Genomic DNA, 18,403 nt, shown 5'->3' on the forward strand with positions numbered 1-18,403 from the left:
ATCAGACTGACGATTTACTTTACATTCTTAACATTGATGACAATAGTTGGACTCAGTATTTAGTACACTAATCTATAAATATTACCAAAATTAGCGGTACACCCTCAATCAAGTGACAGGATTACATTCTTAAAATTAATGGCATCCGTTAGACTTAGTATTTAGTAAACTCATCAATAAATATTATCAAGACTAGCGGCACCTCCTCAATCGATTAACAGCACTTTGAATCTCGTCATGAAAAAAGAAAGTAAACCTTCAGACTTCTTTTTATTGAATTCAGATCAGAAATGACTTACATCTTGAAAAAAAACTTTACTTTAATTAGAACTGATAAATAATTTCAAAAAATCAAAAAGTAATTTCTTCCACATATTGAAGAAACAACGGTAGTCGTAGCATTGTCGGCCATTACAAATGATAAACAACAAATGGAACTTCTACGTCTTCACCGTTTTCATCATCACAACAAATTTCAAATACCAAAGACTTCACATGGGCTTCAATTGGCTTCCTCGACACTTTACGAACTATATCAGGCATCCTGAAAGAAAATAATGGTGAACAGAGGTGTCAATTCACGAAAATTGGGGGGGGGGCATTATTTTCAAAATCTAGGGGGATTCCTTCCCCCAAATCCCGATTTTTTTTTTGGGGGGGGGAGAGGCAGATTCCCTAACATAAACAAAACAAAAATACAAACAGATTTCATTAGCGGCAATTTAGATGATGTTTTATTGTAGGTCTACTACAGAAATATTACAGGAACCAAAATGACAATTAGAGTAACAAATTTATGCATACAAAAGTTTTATTTAGGCATCCAGGATATGGCAAGGTAATTTTGACATCAAAAGCTTGCATTTTTAAAATATTTCTGTGAGGGAGAAAAGAGGATATGAGGAATTCGAGGAAAGAGAAACTTCTAAACATATTAAGTCTCAAATAAAAATGGGAAAATGGATTTACCAGGGAGACCTTGAAGGTAATGAGGCATTAGATCTAAATTGGACATTGGGTCTTGAAGGCATTGGGCTTAAAGCTTAGAACTTTTTGAATCATTGCCTTCGAGTCATTCTTTTCCAGTAAATTGAACTTTTTATCCTCCACTTGGTTTAACTATCCTCTTGGTTAAATATTTATGTTTACAAAATTTTATTTAGAATAAAAACATTCGACATTTAAAATTTAGCTAAGAAGTTAAAAAAATTACATTTTTTTAGGCAGTTGGTGAAATTACTAAGGCTTTTAAGATTATTCATTTTTTAATATTAAAAAGCATTGTTAATCATTTTGTTTTATAAATAATACTTTGAATATGCATTTTTTGATATTTTTTAAAATATATTCTGACTTGTAAGGAAGGGAATCATCCCAATGTGTTTTTGACAGTATTGTAAAAAAACTGACATACAGTACTCGTCAATTGAACTGTACAACCGTCTCTAGCTAGCTTCTCCATAAAATGGTAGCCGGCCAGTTTGCCATATATGAAAACTTTTTGAAATAATCTTGATTCAGATACTTTACAGTAAATCATTTTACATAATTGGTAAGGTCCCGTAATTCTAGAGAAAACTATTTAATTTTCAAATATAAATACTCTGAAGATATATAACTAATTAACAAGCCGTTAGCTCTGTAGGCAGTACATCATACTCCCGATCTCATGGTTACGGATTCAAACTCAGCGTTTTTGTCGGTAAACACAAAATACTGATAATACATTCCCTTTAGTAAAAGCACATTTTTATTTACTTATTTATAAATTCTAAATAAATTTATATTTACCTATTCCCTCTAAGTAAAACTAAATTTTGCAAAGCAAAAACGATTCTCGACTAATTTGCGCGTCCAGATACACAAGAATTCAAATTTTGTTTCAGGAAACGATTCTTCCCGATCCTCACAAAAGAGCATACATTACGGTTTTATGTCAGTCGTCCGACAAGCTCCCTGCTGGTACTAATTAAATACTAATCTAAATATTTATTAAAATATCAATTGAATTAAATTATAAATAATTTTTTAGGACCGAACATAGGATTGGTGCAGAAAACAAAATTTTAAAAGGGTACCACTTAAATTTAGACGATATACACTGTAATCAAATTTAATGTGCAACAATACAGCATTTACATAGTACCAATGCACCGTGATAACTATAAATTCAGTGTACTAATCCAATAAACGATACTGTAATTCAATCTGAAATATATTGCAGAAAAGTAAATTTTCATGCCACAATTTTTAAAATTACCTTGGGGTATACTATAGAAGAACCTCCTGGGGATCCCCCCTTACTCTATTCCTCTGTGCGCACGCATACGTGTGGGACTTTTTATTTTCATAGCTTACAATCTTAAAATGTGAGAAAAAAAAAACCTACTCAACATGAATGAATTATACAAAAATTATAGTAAATTATGGGAAGATCGTGTTAATGTTAAGATTTCGTCGAGAGGAACGAGATTTTTTTTGTCTTTTTTAACACAACAATTTATTTTTTATTTTTATTTATTTCATGTTTTTTTTTATTTCATGTTTATTTATTTATTTCATGTGGTGAAGCAATTTTTATTTATTTTTTACTACCACCGCCACTATCAGGTCTTGATTTAACGTCAGAGCGTCCCACCAAACGCGTGATAAATAAAATAAAAAAAAGAAAATAAATCGTTCCTCCGCTTATGACACAGTCCCCGAACGCTTAGGACAATGCCACCGCGCGTGGCAAAATTTCACCATGGTTGATACGCGCCACCTGGTGCCCGTGATTTCTGAAAGTCAGCACCTTCTCGGTCTTTAGCAGACATGGGATTGTCGTTAATTTCCCTGTGTTTATTTTAGAACTGAACTCTGCTGTTGAGTGTGTCTCATGAATCTGTCTAATGAGTATGACTAAGTGACTCCATAAAAGATGAGCAGATAATAGCGAAGTCTCTACTTATAGTATCTACTCTACTTACAGCACACAAAAATACTCACAGCATTTGCATTCTCTCTTCCCGGGCGGCCTTTTGCATAAAGAAAGAATAGAGAAGGGAAACTCCTTGAGACAACATCGAGATCTTCAACTTGAGGTTTCTTTCAAAGTGCTCAATGAATTCTTTCAACGTCATAGGATGGTTGATTTGAAATCTATCCCAGAGAGTCCACTTTTCGCCGTTGTACTGAAATATAACAACGTTACTATTGTGTCTAAAATAGATAAACCAAAATAATTAGATGACTATACAGACGAACAGATAGTTTTCTTTTCAGAACGTCAGAGAAAATATCGTGGTTTATTGGTACAGCGGGTATCTTACTTTTATATGCAGAAAGTGCATATAGCACTAAAACAAACCCATTTGTATAATAAACTAAGTACGGCTAGCTCAGATGGTTAAAAAGTTGCAGGGTCCCACTTTACACTTAACTGTCACTCAAAGTAAAGCATTTGAGTAAATGTTGCCCTTACGGATAAAAGCAACACAGGACTATTTTAGGCGTGAACATGAATATACAATCCAATTAAAGGGAATGGGGGAGGTTTTTTCTCTTCCGAAGTGACCATTTCAAAAGTTGTAATTCGTCTGAAGTTTATCCTGCTTTGCCTCACGGCGGGGTATTCGATTTAAGAATTTCAGTGGCAGTTTTTTAGGGGGGGGGGGGGCAACTTTCTGCAGCTCTCACAAAAAGTTATTTTTTTTTCTATTCTTGTAGTCTGACAGACGTTACTACTTGTATTGAATAATTTGAAACCTAATTTCTATAAATCTGAGCAGCCTCGCCCCCTCAACTTATTCAGCTCTTTCTGAAATTTTAAAGCAACTGAATATAACATTATTTGAATCATGATTTTTTACATCTCTTCAACTCTTCTGTTATCTCTGGCTGTAAGTCTATTAAAAAAAAAGAAAAAAAAGTTACAACCTAGGCATATTTAGAGCCAGAACCAGTCTTTGAGGGACAGGTGATGTTTCATGTAGGAAGAAATGGAAATTGAAACACAGAAGTGTATTTTAGGGCATTACTTTTCTTTTCTATCTGATGTGGGCTATTTGAGAATAATACATTTTAAATCTAAAAATACCATTCTTTAATATTAATATTCAAATGTTGCATTAATATTAAATTTGAAGTAAACATTATTACTAAGATTACTACATCTAAGCATAAGTATATTTAAATCCGCTCAATTTAGATATGACAAGGTTACATCAGGGGCGTACGGATGAGGGGGGGTCGGCACTTTTTATTGAAATTACAAGTACATTTTATTGATTCCTCCCTTCCCCGATAAGAAAAATACTACGTAGGTGCCCATTTAACGTATCTTAATTGAAACATGCATTTAATTACATTTGCATATGTTAAATGACTTTTAAATTAACTATTAATTAACATAAGAATTGAACTAACACAGTTTGAGGACGCTAAATGGCAAAAAGTGGTTCCTTCGGCCAAAGAATTTGGGAGCTTGATAAGAGAGGACAGTCATGCACGTCAATATAGATTTAATAAAAGATATTTATTAAGAAATATCTCATATTTCATACCCGAAATAATTACTAAGTTGATCTCATAAGGAGGCCAAGAATTAATAATTAAAATACTTGATAATCTGAAGAAGAAAGGTCCAAAAATTAGGGTATAGTTAGCATTTCAGCGGGGGGGGGGAGTGGGAGGCAGACCTCCCTTCTCTACCCAAGTAATTTAGCACAACAGATATTTGAAGAAGATAAGCAACATGGATTTACAAAAAAAAAAAAAATATATATCAACTTTACCATCTTCTGTCAAAAATGACCAATGTTTGTCAAAACATTTTCTGTTAACGCTTTTGAGGGATTTTCTAGTTTAGTAATGAATCTCCTACGAGGGGAGGCATCTCGCCATCCATCCTCTAGTTTAAATGTTACCAGACATAATATTTGATAATTTTCTTAATTAAATTATAGAGCATATGAATAAGTGTATTCCATTCGTTCTCTTAGACTATATCGCCTGGAAAGTGTTTTGGGGTGAACTCTAATTTCCATTATTCCATTCGTTTTCTTAGACTATATCGCCTGGAAAGTGTTTTGGCGTTAACTCTCATTGTCTAAACTCTAAATCAAAGAGTAAAAAAATGAATAAAAAAAAAAAAAGAAACGGGGTGATATATAGTCCATGATTACAAACAACCCGACTTTTGCCCCTCCCATTTAGTCTTAGTTAGTCTGTAAAACGAGCAACAAAAAATTGCGCAAACAAACTTATCACGAAATTTTGGTCAAAATAGACCTTTAATCTTTGCCCCAATATAAAGCAAATAATAGATAGTAACAAAAGTAAAAAAAAAATACAAGTAACATTTTATTTTTATAAAATACCAGAGCTATTAAGTTATATTTCAGGTATTTCTAAGTACCGGAGTCACAAAATCGAGCGTCAATCTTGCAAAAATAAAAAGTTGTTGCAAGCCCATAGAACCTTTGAAACTAACCATAAGTATTAATAGTTTAAACTAATAGATAAATATTCGAGGAACGTTTTATCTGTAAAAGGAGGAATTTTAGTTTATTGGCTCTTGAAAATGAATAAGCAAACAATTAATTCCAAAGATTTCAATAAGTGCTTTAGAAGGCAATTCAGGCGAACGTCAAAAACCCACAAAAACTACGTCAACTGAACGTCAAAAACCAAAAAAATCAATTGAAATAAGCTTGAACGCACATCCAAAAAGTTAATTTCAACTAGGCCATTCCCCCTTATACAGTCATTTAACCCTCTATACTGCTGATTTTAAAGTCAAAAATATTTCCTTAAAAATCCTGCTATCAAAAGCACTTACTATTTACCTTTACCTTTAAAATACGCAAATAAACATTTTTGTTCTTACTACATCGCATTTACGGTTTAAAACAGGATGCCTAACTTGCACAATACTTTTAAAACCATGGAAATGTTGAAGAAAACAAAATATTGAACATTTAAACTACAAGAGATTTTAATAAGTTTTTGCTGTTGCTTAAAAGATGGCATTAGAAGTTCTCTGTATAAGGACTTTCAAACAATGACGCATCTACAAGGGAATACTATATATTTTTTTTTACATATTCCACTATAATTTTGTATAATTCTCGTATATTTTATATAGGTAAAGGTGAAAAGAAGGTAAAGGATAAGGCACTAGACCCTTAAGGTCCGAACCGGCGGTGCTGATCTCCGTCTCAAGGCCCTTCAGTCAGGAAGTGCGATGGGGGGATGGGGACCATCCATTCTGTGCTTTCGCACCCCCTTCCTGTTTACCTTCCCTAGATATCTCTAGGTACCCATTTAGAGCTGGGTCGACTCTGGCTGAGCTTACAGAGTCACGCCACTGGCCCCCATCCCAAACTAAATAATTGGGTACACTAGGATTCGAACCCTCACTTTTTGAGTTTTTGTCCTGTTTTCAGTTTTGAAAATATCCAGTTTTGGGCCAAATGAAACATGTTTGCAGGGAAATTATTTGGGTATCCAAAGAAACCTGGAGATGAATCATACAAGATTTTTGTTGACGCTTAGGATGACAATACTCGATGGATACAACATGTATAGACCCATTTAAATGCTTAAAAAATAAGGACTTAGAACTTGAGAAGGTTCTGGTGCAGACAACATTTGAGAACAATAGGAGGAATTTCTTGATCAAATAGGAGGGATTAGGAGAGAATAGGAGGAATTTTTTGATCAAATAGGAGGGATTAGGAGGAATTTCTTGATCAAATAGGAGGGATTAGGAGAGAATAGGAGGAATTTTTTGACCAAATAGGAGGGAATAGGAGGAATTTCTTGATCAAAACCCATGTTTGACTCTTTCACCGCTTGGAAAAGAAGCAGAAGTAGAAGAAGCAGAAGAGTCAACAGACACGAAATTTTAGGAACAACCTAAAAGCAAAGACATTGGGGGGCATGAGTTGAAGCCGAGAGACGTTTAACGGCGTTTTTTCCTTTGTGAGAAACTGGTGCAACGGCTACTGCATGGCAGCCAAAAGTGGCAAATCAGTGCCACTGAAAATGCACCTCCCTGAAAATACTTAAAGGTGATTCTACCCCACACCTTGCGATCACCAGACATAGTTCCTTTGGCTAGTGATTTACTCTGCTTGATGATGTTTACCAGGCTGAGTAGTGCTTCGTTTCTCACAAATCTACTTAAAAAGGATAAATTCTTAGATACCCTTAAGAGGCATATCGTTTCGTTTTTTTTTTTGGGGGGGGGGAGTAGAGCCATCATAGTTACTGAAAAGTGGAAGAAAGTAGTACCAAGTCATAGGCGATCCTTTAGGTGAGACGTTTCACAGAGCATCTGTCTTAAGAAATGTTCCCGGATGTTTTACATTATTATGAAAGATTGTGTTAAAGTTTTCCTTATTTTTAAGTAAAGCGCTTATTTTGCACAAAAAAAAAGAAAAAAAAAGGAAAACTTACATGAGGATCTTTTATGCTAATGCAAAACACCCGGGAATATTTCTTAAGACTGTTATACAATATCTACCATCTTTAAATCTAAGTTGACATTTTTTTCAGAATACGAGTAAGTGATAAAAACAGTCTAGGATAGTATCAAAAAAAGTCTGAACAAGCTAACGCTTGTTCAGACGTATTCAACCTCTTAAAATTAACACTTATAATAACATACTAAAGAGAAAGAAGAGGAAAAAAAGAGAAAAAGAAGAAAGAAAGAAAAAGAAAAAAGAAGAAAAAAATGAAAATCTTACACTCACTCGGCTCCTGGTCGCAATAACTAAAAATCAATGCTTCACATACTCCAAAGCCTAAAGATTTTTTTTTACAATTAGCAACATCTTTCTAACTTTCGTTTAGGAAAAATCTTTGGAATCCTCCCCTTAAAAAGAAGCTTTGACTCTTACCTCCTTTACCTCCTTAAATTAAATATTTTACCTCCTTATAATAAATAGCTGTAATTCTTACCTCCTTTTGCTGAGCTGCTATTGGATCTGAGAATACAAAAAGAGGGAGAGCTAAGTTGATAAAACTGTTCTTGAAGTCTTCTAGTTTTTTGTGGCCCTGGACAATTTTGTAGAGCTCTAGTGAAACCAGGCCAGAAACCACTGAAGTTGTAGTAGCGATAGCAGGAATGATTTTTCCAGCTATTAATTTACTCTGAAACATAATTAAAACTTATCATCAAAAAATGAACCAAAGTTAATTTACTCTTGATTAAGTCGAGTATTTTCAACCTTATATAAATCAAGTAATACAATCGTATCCTAACGGTACTTCAATACACCAAGGACATCAAAAAACATTTTGGCCCTAGATCAACCTTAGGCGTATTAACTTTTAGCAGCCACGACTTCCTAAGATTTTCTTTTGAATCTTTCAAAAATATTAAGCTTTTAGAGCAGTATAACAGCATGTTACCACGTTAAACGGTAAAAATGAATGAACGAGGGTAATTCATTAAATGGATGCCGCTGGTTCCCAAAAGAACTTCAACTTCTTGGGAAAGATTAAAACATAGAAAACTTAGAAAGCCAAATAACTTTCTAAGCTATTTGGTACCATATATTTTTAGTTTATTTTTCCATCGCGCTTTTTATTTCATTGATTTGGCGTCCGCTATACAGCATATTGATGGTTTTAATTAATCTTTGATTAATTTTTCAACAGTTCTGTTGAAAAATCCATTGAATTAGATTAAATTTACCCACTGTACCTCCTACACATTGCAAATTTACCCAGTAAATGATGAACCACTAAACAATTCAAACCACATTAGGTAATATCGAGGTAATAATATCGATGGGTAATAATAGGTAGCAATAGGTAATGATAGGCAAAAATAGATAATAATAGCGATAACATCGATAAATAAATCAGTTGCACCCTTAGGTCTTATGGTCGATTATTTAGTTTTTTTCCAAAAAAGTAAGGGGGGAAGAAATTTTAACCAATCTAAGAGTAGAATCCACCGATATATCTACTTTTTTTTAAGGAAAAGGGTATGTCTAAAAATCCTATTCCTAAAAAATATACCGACATGCAAGGGGGTAAGAAACACTTATTTTGTTAATTTATTAAATTAGTTAATATAACTTATTCATGCATTAAAATCTATTAATTAACTGAGTACAAGTTTTTTAACTTTTTATTTTGTTAAGATTTAAACTCCATTGGTCATTTTTTAAACTAAGCTTCACCTTATGTCTATCAGCAGGGGCGATTCCGTAATTCTCAGCTCGAAGGTTAGATGAAGCCACAATGAAATCCATATGGAAATTGGAGTCGTCATCTTTTTCAAACTCTTGTGGGAAAACTTTCAGGCCTCCAAGAGACTCAACTGGGGGAAGACACTTCTTCAAGTCTTCAACAGTTTCTGTATCTGCAAAAATAAGGTGAAATAAGTTACAAACGTTCGTGGGAATAAACAAACGTGAAGTATCTAGGGCATATAATAAAAAAAGAGGAGTTTTAGAACAAGGAAGTCAGAATTCTTTTTTTTTTTTAGATTAATGATTTTTTTTTTTTTTCTCCAATGCACTTAAATGAAAAGAAACCCGAATAAGTCTTTATACACAATATGGCGATTTTCAACAATTGTGATATTTTCCATCAACTCCAGGATTCTCTAAAGGAGAAATAGCACGGGGAAACGGGAGCTGAGACTTTGACCCTGTGTGCCCCCCTCCCCCCACACAGCAAAAAAAATAAATGGCAACTTATACGAATTTTCTTTAAACTTCTGAGTTTTGAGTTATTGTTCATAAAATGCAACTATTTTTGCCTCCCTTGCTTCACTAGATTCCAAGGACGTGCCAAATATGGTTAGAAACCGTCCACCCTCAAAAAGAAGATAAAAACAGTGGCAAAATGCGGTCCAGCGTATCCTTGGCACCATGTTTCAACCTACGGTCCTACGGAACACCCTGTGACTTGCCTCAAGTACAAGCAGAGCAAGTAAGCACATTACTACCAAACGGCCTTACATATACTACCTAAGAAACTGATACACTCAATACATGAGATCATGTTTTAGGAGCAACGTTGCAGGAAATTGGCGCAACCTCAGAACCATTTGGCCATAAAGGTGTGTTACAATTTGAAGGGTATACTTGCAATTCGAGAGTTTAGTGTTGGGACAGACATTGATTTCAAATCGGAGAGTTTTTAACTGAAGATGTTCCGACGCATAGTAAAACCGATCAGTACGAGGGAAAAAATGTCTCTGAGCCAAGTGTATTTTTTTGCCAAGTATCTCCATTATTCGTGTCAGTTTTATATAAAGCATTACTTGTGTTGGATAAAAACTGATGATTCTGGATAAGAACTACCAAATCTCGAACTTTTACGTACTCAACAGTTGACCTGCTTTCCACTTTCAAAAATCCTTGCTAATTATTATAATGCTTGCAAGAATGATAAAGACTAATTTTCCAGTTTCCTATATTTTTTACAGAAAAGTCAAAATTAAAACTTTCTTGACAAGAAAAAAAAATCGAAATCATAAGTACGAGATCGATCCCAATTCATTTTCGTAGGTTGATCCCTAGAGTTATTTAAACGGTCGTTGTCACTTCCCAAATTGTTCATAAAATGTATCTATTTTTGCTCCCCCTCCCCCCCACACACACACACTGGATTCCCAATACGTACCCACTACGGTTAGAAATCATCCACCCTCGAACATAAGACCAAAAATAGAGACAGAATGCAGTCCAACGTATCCTTGGCACCACGTCTCAACCTGAGGTCCCACATAACACACTCTGTCTTGCCTTCGAGTACAAGCAGAGCAAGTAGGTACGTTACTACCAAAAGACCGTATACATACTGCCTAAGAATCAATTAAATCTATGAAGAATAGTCTATGAAGGCTCAGGCTTATTGATCTGTCTTGCTATATACCAAAAATTTCAGCGATGTTTTGACAATTAAATGTATCAAAACTAGGTCACCCACTTTCAAGATTTAATTTTCATAAAAGGTTCAAGAAAACAAAAATTATCTTCTTACATTCGATGTTGTAGGTGATACGGTACCCTTAAGAATCATTTTACCTCGTCCATCATAAACTTTTTCAGTTTTTGTGACCATACTATAAAGAATAGATTGGGCGGTCTTGAGACAACTTGTAGAGCTTGGATAAGAAACCAAAACAAATGACAAAAAACTAAAAGCCAACAATTACTTTCCCGGAAATCCTACTCCCTAAAAATGTTCTAGTATAGCTGCTAGAAAGATCCGACTCAAAACAATTATAATTTGAGAAATTTGGCCGCTTTAGGAATTCCCTGTGGTTGCACTCACTTTGATTGACAAATAAACCGACATAAGACAAATAAAGTTTCATTGCTTTTTCCGTCAAATTTCACTATCAAACTACAAATTCTCGGTAGCCCTCGACGATGGCTAGCCCCTTGAAAGAATTTGCTGACGAGGTACTTAGTCTTTGTGAAATTCAGCTGAAGCTATAGCTCGCATACTACTTTTAGGGTACAAAATCACCTTAAGACCCAAAGCTACTCTCAAATAAAATATCAGATCACCTTCACAAATTATTAAATAAGTTTTGGAAGGTTGCCTTATTTGGTGTTCGATCTGTCAGTTTTTTATACACCTGACATTACATTGCTTTTAATTTATATATTATATATTTATATATATATATATATATATATATATATATATATATATATATATATATATTATATTACGCTCCTATTAAGGTACTTAATTAACAAAAAGATGATTTTCGTATGCCTGGTCCCACTCTCCAGTTTATAAGGCCTAAAACCGTTACTGCCTTCCTTATGTGCACATACAGTACATACACCAAATTATAAGTTTCCCAATCAAAACGCAAGCTTTTTTCTTTCACTCTTTAAGTCAACAACTCGAAGAGAGTTGCCAGCGTAAAAAGTTAAAATAAATTTACGGATCCCATCTTAAGAATTCAAACAGAATGGCACCATGTTTAGTCTTATTTCATAATTCTGGAAGGGTTTTTCTTTTTCATGGCAAAGGATTGAAAAACATGTATGAAAACATGTTTATAATAATTCTAATCTTTTGGTTTTACTATTTAGCCTAGGGCTATATGACACCATAGAGGGGTTCTGAGGATAACTTGTTTAAAACGCGAATAAAATCAAAAAAGGAGCAAAAAATTATCAATCTAAAAATAACCCTCTTTTTGCTCAAGCATGTCTCCTTTTGAAGAGCCACTATTCCTGACCTTGAACAAATTACTTTTTTATATTTTGAGTTGTCAATTAGATGTAAATATATCCTCAGGTCTACTTTACGCTACGCTAAAAAGTGACTTTACACCAGCCACTCTTCAAAAATAAGCAAACAAATTTGTTAAAAATTTTACTCATCGCATACCTTACGACGACATGGACAACACCATTACCGAGTCGATGGGGTTGTTCGCCTAAAAGAACAGATTAATTCCGGAGCAAAAACTGGAACTCTCATTTGGACAGTTCAGCGTTAAAGTGGATAAAGTCTAATTTAAAATCTAATTTTATAGCTAGAGTACAGACGCCCGAACTCCCACTAATGTAATTCTTTATCCATCTGGCCCCATAAAAGCGTCTAAAATCTTTTTTCTATAGAAACTGAAATTATACTTATAACGGGATATACTTTTAATAACTCACCTTTTCCGACGGAAAAAAGCGAAGGAAAAAGATAAAAAATAACAACAATAAAAAAAAGGATAACAAAACAACATAGGCTTACTACAAAAGGACATAAACATATGAAATTTATGCATACAAAGGAAAAAAACAGCAGAGATTCCCAAAAGTAACTTGAGGGAACCTTGTAAGTAACTTGAGGTCAACACTTTCTACATCTTACTTTGTACAAAGCTTCTATGGCCTCTCCCCTCGAAACCTTCCTACAAAAGGCGGCACCTCTAAATGGAACAAAAAAAATATTTTCCCATTTTTTTCTTTTTATTTTACTTTTCAAAACGAGACAAAAAATAGACAGGTCAACAATAGGTATCAGCCATTCAAGCTCTTATTCAATATCTCGAGAAATTGTTTTTGTACTTTTACTATTAATATAACTTTTATATTTTATTATTTCAATAGAAATAACTTTTACTATTGAGATACACCTATATAACAGTTATAATTCCAAAATCTTATTTAAATGAATTTTTATCACAGTAGCTATTTTTTTTTTTTTTTTTTGCTTCAAAATGTATCTAATTTTTCATATAATAATCGGGCGGGGAAGGAGATGTATACTAGAAGGGCAACTGTAAATTTCCGGTCAACGGTTTTCGATCGTGAAGATTACGATAATACCCTTATTATGCTTCCCTCCCCCCCCACTCCAGAAATGGCACCATAGAGTGCTATTTCTGGTGCCATAAAGAATTTACAAAATTTATAAGAGGCACATAGATAAAGGCAGTATCTTTTGAATGAGCCATTAAACACCTTTCTCCAATCTTGCTGTAGTCTGGCAGCCTGCCAAAGAAAAAGGGACCACCTTGATTTTCTTTATTTTTCAGGAAAGGGGTCCCAAAACATCTGGTTTATGGTTTTCAGTTTCCGATTTCACGGTGCATCGGCATGCTTTCCATTTCGACCCACTGGTGCACCACTTTGATGAGTTTCAAGCTATTTTCAAAGTTCTATAGAGGTAGCTTTCGGAATCAAATTTTATCACTAAGATAAACCTATAGAATTGCTATCATTTCTGAATCCCTTATACCGAAAATTTACCTTCATTGGACAGTAGCTGTATGTGCTACTGGCCGTGGTTCAATCCTTACTAGGTTGCAGCTACTACTCTTGCTTACTACTGGCCAAGATCCAGAGTGCTTCTTCAGAGTTAAAAAAAAAGTTTGGAAGAATAAGAAGATAAGTCTACAATGGTCTGCAGACTTATCTTCTTATTTAAAGCTACACTTCTTATTTATTCAAAGCTAAAGTGATGACAGTGATCAAACATGGCTCTAAAGCGTAGGCACTCTGTAAGACGGAGGTATATTTGCCAAATGTTTTCCAGAGGAATTACCTACAGACTGTTTTGGGTGCCCGACCGACTGACCGTATCTCAGACAGCAAGCTGTACGACAAATTTGGTTCAGTCCCACTTTCTAGGGCTACAATGAGAGAAAGGATGAGGCGACTAGAACACGGATGAAGCCCTTTCTATAGCCCTTTCAAGGGCTATAATGAGAAAAAGGTTGAGACGACTAGAACTACAGATGAAGGATGACAGATTGCCAAAGATTGTCCTTGTCGGCCAACCATCTAGGGTCAAACGAAACCGGGATGTCCCCGACTGGGGTACGAGGATGTCGTAAGGAAATATTCAAGGTGAATGGTAACCTCCTGGGAGGGTGTAAAGAAGGAGGCTTTGAATAGTTTGAGATGAAGGATAAGCGTAAGTAGCTGTATTCAGTCAGTGTTCACCTCAGGTGGCCTGGTGCCGCATTGAGTTATTAGTAGCATTAGCTATGCAGTAACAATGATGACATTTGAATATTAATATATAAAATACTATTAATTTATGCTAATATATTAATAAACCATATGCTATACATAATGCCGAGCTTAAAAGCCTAAAATGAAGCAAAGATATACCTGTTTGGCCTTGATTAGCAGCCTGTGCCTCTGCATCCGTAATAGCAATTCTAACACCAGATTGAGGTACAAAAGTTGGAACTTCAACAGAGTCGACTAAATTTTTGACCAAGTCTGGGTTTCGCTGGGGTTGAAGGCCATAAATAGCCGCTTTCAAATTGGCAGCAGAAATAATGAAATCCAAATGTGTTTTGTTGGTTGAGTCAAAGTCCAGAGGATGAGGGCACCTGAAAGAAAATTTTGGACTAGAATCAAAACAATAACGCAGAATTTATGTCGGGAATTTAAACGTTCAGAATAAATTTTAATTATGATACAATTTAATAAACACAGTCGTAAAAATGTAGAAAACGTGTAGTTTTCTTTTTATTTTGACAAAAAGTTAAAAACAAGATTCTATTTCGTCATAACGCCCAGATCAAACAAATGATGTTAGGCTCTGCCTTGAACCAATCACTCAAGGGGCGACTAGATTTTGGAGCAATGTCATATCCTGAACAGGTTACTGGGTTTGGCCCCCGAAAATTTTTCCAATTAGTGAAGGATAAACAAAAATACATATAAAAAGTATTGACATGTTTTGAAAAAAAAATCCCTGATATGCCTTTAATAAAAACAAAATTGAACTTTCCTTACCCTTCCCTGCATTTTAAAGTAACGTTAAAGACAAGTATGGAGCAGTTTAGGTTAAAAATAGTCACCAAACATAGATGGCACTGGCGATTTTTCTTTTCAACCCTAGCTACTTTCCACTCTTACAAGTTTTCCGTGCTGTTTGTGTAAAACAGCAATTTAATACTATAATTTCCGTATCGTTTAAACAATCGTAGGTTTACAGCCTCTTCTGCACTTATATCTCCCTTGGCTTACTTGACTCCTGCTAGAGGGGTGGGTGGCGTATAATGTGTTGCAACTTTACTCCTCTTTGTGGACCGATCTGTTTCTATAAAGAGGATAGAGTTGAGAATGGCTAGAAACACAATCCAAGGTCAAAACAAAGCACAATCACAATCTGAGCGTGAAATCCGAGGTGGTGGGCGACTTATCTGAGGGTTAGCAAGGCAATTTGAGTCAAAATAGAATTTATAAGTATCGGCAAGGAGCTTCTGTTATTGAAAAAATAGTCCACTCGAAACTTATTGATTCCAATCATGTCGAGATCATGGTTGTAACCTAGTAAAGAATGAGCCACGGCCCATAGTAATCAAAATTCACTACAAAAATCATGTTTCACTGCATTATGAGCCAATATAAAAGGATGCAAAAGCTTATTGTCATGACGTTATGTACCAACATAAGAATTCAGTCATGTCACACTAAAACTTAAAAGAATAATAAAACTGTGTTGACTATCCCTTTTGTATTACCACGATTGCGTCATTTGCCAGAACGTTATGTACCAATATAAAAGGGAGTATACAGAGCCGTTCCTGGGGGGGGGAGGCAACTGGAGTAGTTGACCAGGACGCCGTGACTTGAGGGCACTGTGGCTTGGGAATTGCCCATTTTTGTCCAATATTCCCCTTTGATTCAGATATTTTTGCTTATATTTGAGTCGGGAGAGGGGGCGGTGATTAACTTTTCCCCGGGCATCACCAAACCTAGGAATGACTCTGGATGTATGCACCTGACACCTCAGTATTGAAAGTCAAAAACTAGAGAAACAGAGAGGTAAGTTCAGAGGTAAGTCGAAAACTAGAGAGGTAAGTTTATTCAGCGCAATATTATTAATTGTCCTTATCATTTACCAGAAGATTTGACAAAAGATTCTCACGCAGGTAATACATTGTACCCAGAATGTTGGCTGGTCGTGGGTTATAGGGTTATTGATGTCGGGAGTGAATTGAGAAGTTTTAGCAATGAAAATAGTGTCACAGATCCACCTCGTTTTGTTGGTCCGAAGAATCCTCTTTTCGGAGGTGGTGATCTGTCCTCAATGATTGGACCTGCGTATCACCGGGTCGTTTGATGAATCGGATTATGCAAGATATAACGTCAGGCGTCAGATGAGTAGCTCCAATCGAGATCTGAGGAACACAACGAAAAAGGTTTCATCAAAGGCTGATAAAATCCATTTACCAACGATTGAATAAACGAGATTTCAAGTGGATTCTAAGCAGTCCACGGACCAATATTATTTTGAATGCTCCCTGGGATTTTTTGGCACTGTTTTATAAAAACTTTGATTTGTCCAACTCGGTTCAGAGGGCTACTCACCCCACTACGAACAAAGCTGTGAAATTAGATATTGTGCTCAATCTCTGTTGATCAATCTTGATGATCATCATGATCAATCAATGATCATGATCATGATCAATCAATCATGATGAATCTTGATCAATATTGATGATCAATCTCTGTTGCTACAGTTGCTATTTACATGGCGTCTCATGGATCCAAGAGTCGATTCTCCTCAAACGATATTGGTTAAGTTGCTGGTAGCACTGAGGCTACAATCCAACAGATTTATTGATTTATGATAACATCGGCTTCGCTCTTACTTCCAGCAGACTTCAAATTTGTAATTTCTATTAAACGTGGAGTCCTCAAAGCTAAGCTACAGGAACAAACTTAGGTTTCAAATATGTTTTATATTTAGATTTGTCTTGGTTTAAAAGTATTTTCAAACAATGTATTATTTCCAAATTTTAAAAAATTCTTGACTTTAAAATAAATCGGCTGGTGCAGTGTTTAAACTTTAAGTAAAGCTAGTATTTCCAAGCTCGATTACAGTACATGGCCCCTTCTTTATCACGAGTTTCAAGAGATTATAGACGTTTCTGAATAAGGAACAGACTTCTATTTAATATGAATTATCTACCTAGATTTGTTATTTACTTAAAAGATTTTAACATTTCCATGTTCAATATAATCATATTATTGTATTAAAACAGTAATAGACTCTATTAAATTAACGGCATAATGGCAGTTATTTTAATAAAGATAATAAAAAAAATAACGGTAATTTATTTTATTACTGTTATTGTTTAAAAACGGTAAACGGCAATAAATACACACAATAAACAATGACAAAATAGACACAAATTGATAATAAAAAAGAAAACAAAGAAAAAAAAGGCAAAGAAAAAGAAAACAAATACCGTTTAGGTGGAGCCCAAAAAGGAGCCCCTTCTTTTGTCAGCTGATCTTTAGGGAAATTATACAGCAGTTGAGCAATTTGATTGTGGTATAGTTCTCCAAATAGATGACGGGCCCACTTGACACAGTCCTTGTAATCTTCTGGCCTCTCCTCAACTAAAGCCTTCACAACCGATTGCAGTGCTTCCACCTTGAGGAGATAAAATAACAAAATTGAAGCTTTAGCTAAGCATTGTTAAATACAAGGGTTTAACAACAGGTTAAATTTGATTGGACAAACCCCACTTGTCTCTGCTCCTAACTGGCTTGTTGATTGATTCTCGTCTAATCTCGTGTCATATTTGGGACAAAACTTCTTACAATACCCATCCCATCGAAATAATTAAATTTTTCTACACAAACTATATATTGTTTTGTGGATTTTTAACTGAAATTTTGACTTTTTATTCTTAATTTTTCACAGAGGAGAATTGAGCTGAGTCCTGGAACAAAATATTTACATTATATCCATTTGAGGAATCTTAAACTAAAACTTCATCGAAAGCGAAAAACGGCGAGTCTAGTAAACAGACACGTATGTAACATTTTTTTTAGGATTGGGGAGAGGGGGAGGGAATAAAAACACAAAATTTATTCGTAATTACAATTAGAAGTTCCCATAAATTCAGAACTTTTTTTATTTCAGGGGGAGGAGTGTGCCCCTATGCCCT

The 18,403-nt window shown here is 34.9% G+C and overlaps 1 protein-coding gene across 5 annotated transcripts in view; it reads right to left on the reverse strand.

Annotated features, from left to right (window-relative positions):
• Window positions 1–251: 251 nt before the first annotated feature.
• Window positions 252–18,403, reverse strand: part of Uba1 (ubiquitin-like activating enzyme 1) — a 100,319-nt gene continuing 82,167 nt past the window's right edge. For all 5 annotated transcript variants that reach the window (XM_089101827.1, XM_089101829.1, XM_089101831.1 and 2 more), the window contains 6 exons: window positions 17,696–17,883; window positions 14,595–14,821; window positions 9,180–9,361; window positions 7,948–8,139; window positions 2,989–3,173; window positions 252–544 (listed from right to left, as the gene is read on the reverse strand). In XM_089101827.1, the coding sequence (XP_088957953.1) occupies window positions 412–544; window positions 2,989–3,173; window positions 7,948–8,139; window positions 9,180–9,361; window positions 14,595–14,821; window positions 17,696–17,883 (1,107 nt within the window). In that variant the 3' untranslated portion in view covers window positions 252–411. The remainder of the gene's footprint in view (window positions 545–2,988; window positions 3,174–7,947; window positions 8,140–9,179; window positions 9,362–14,594; window positions 14,822–17,695; window positions 17,884–18,403) is intronic.

The sequence above is a fragment of the Artemia sp. Qi Xiang Cuo genome, chromosome 15 (assembly GCF_049724085.1).
Source record: "Artemia sp. Qi Xiang Cuo chromosome 15, ASM4972408v1, whole genome shotgun sequence".
Taxonomy (NCBI): Eukaryota; Metazoa; Arthropoda; class Branchiopoda; order Anostraca; family Artemiidae; genus Artemia; species Artemia sp. Qi Xiang Cuo.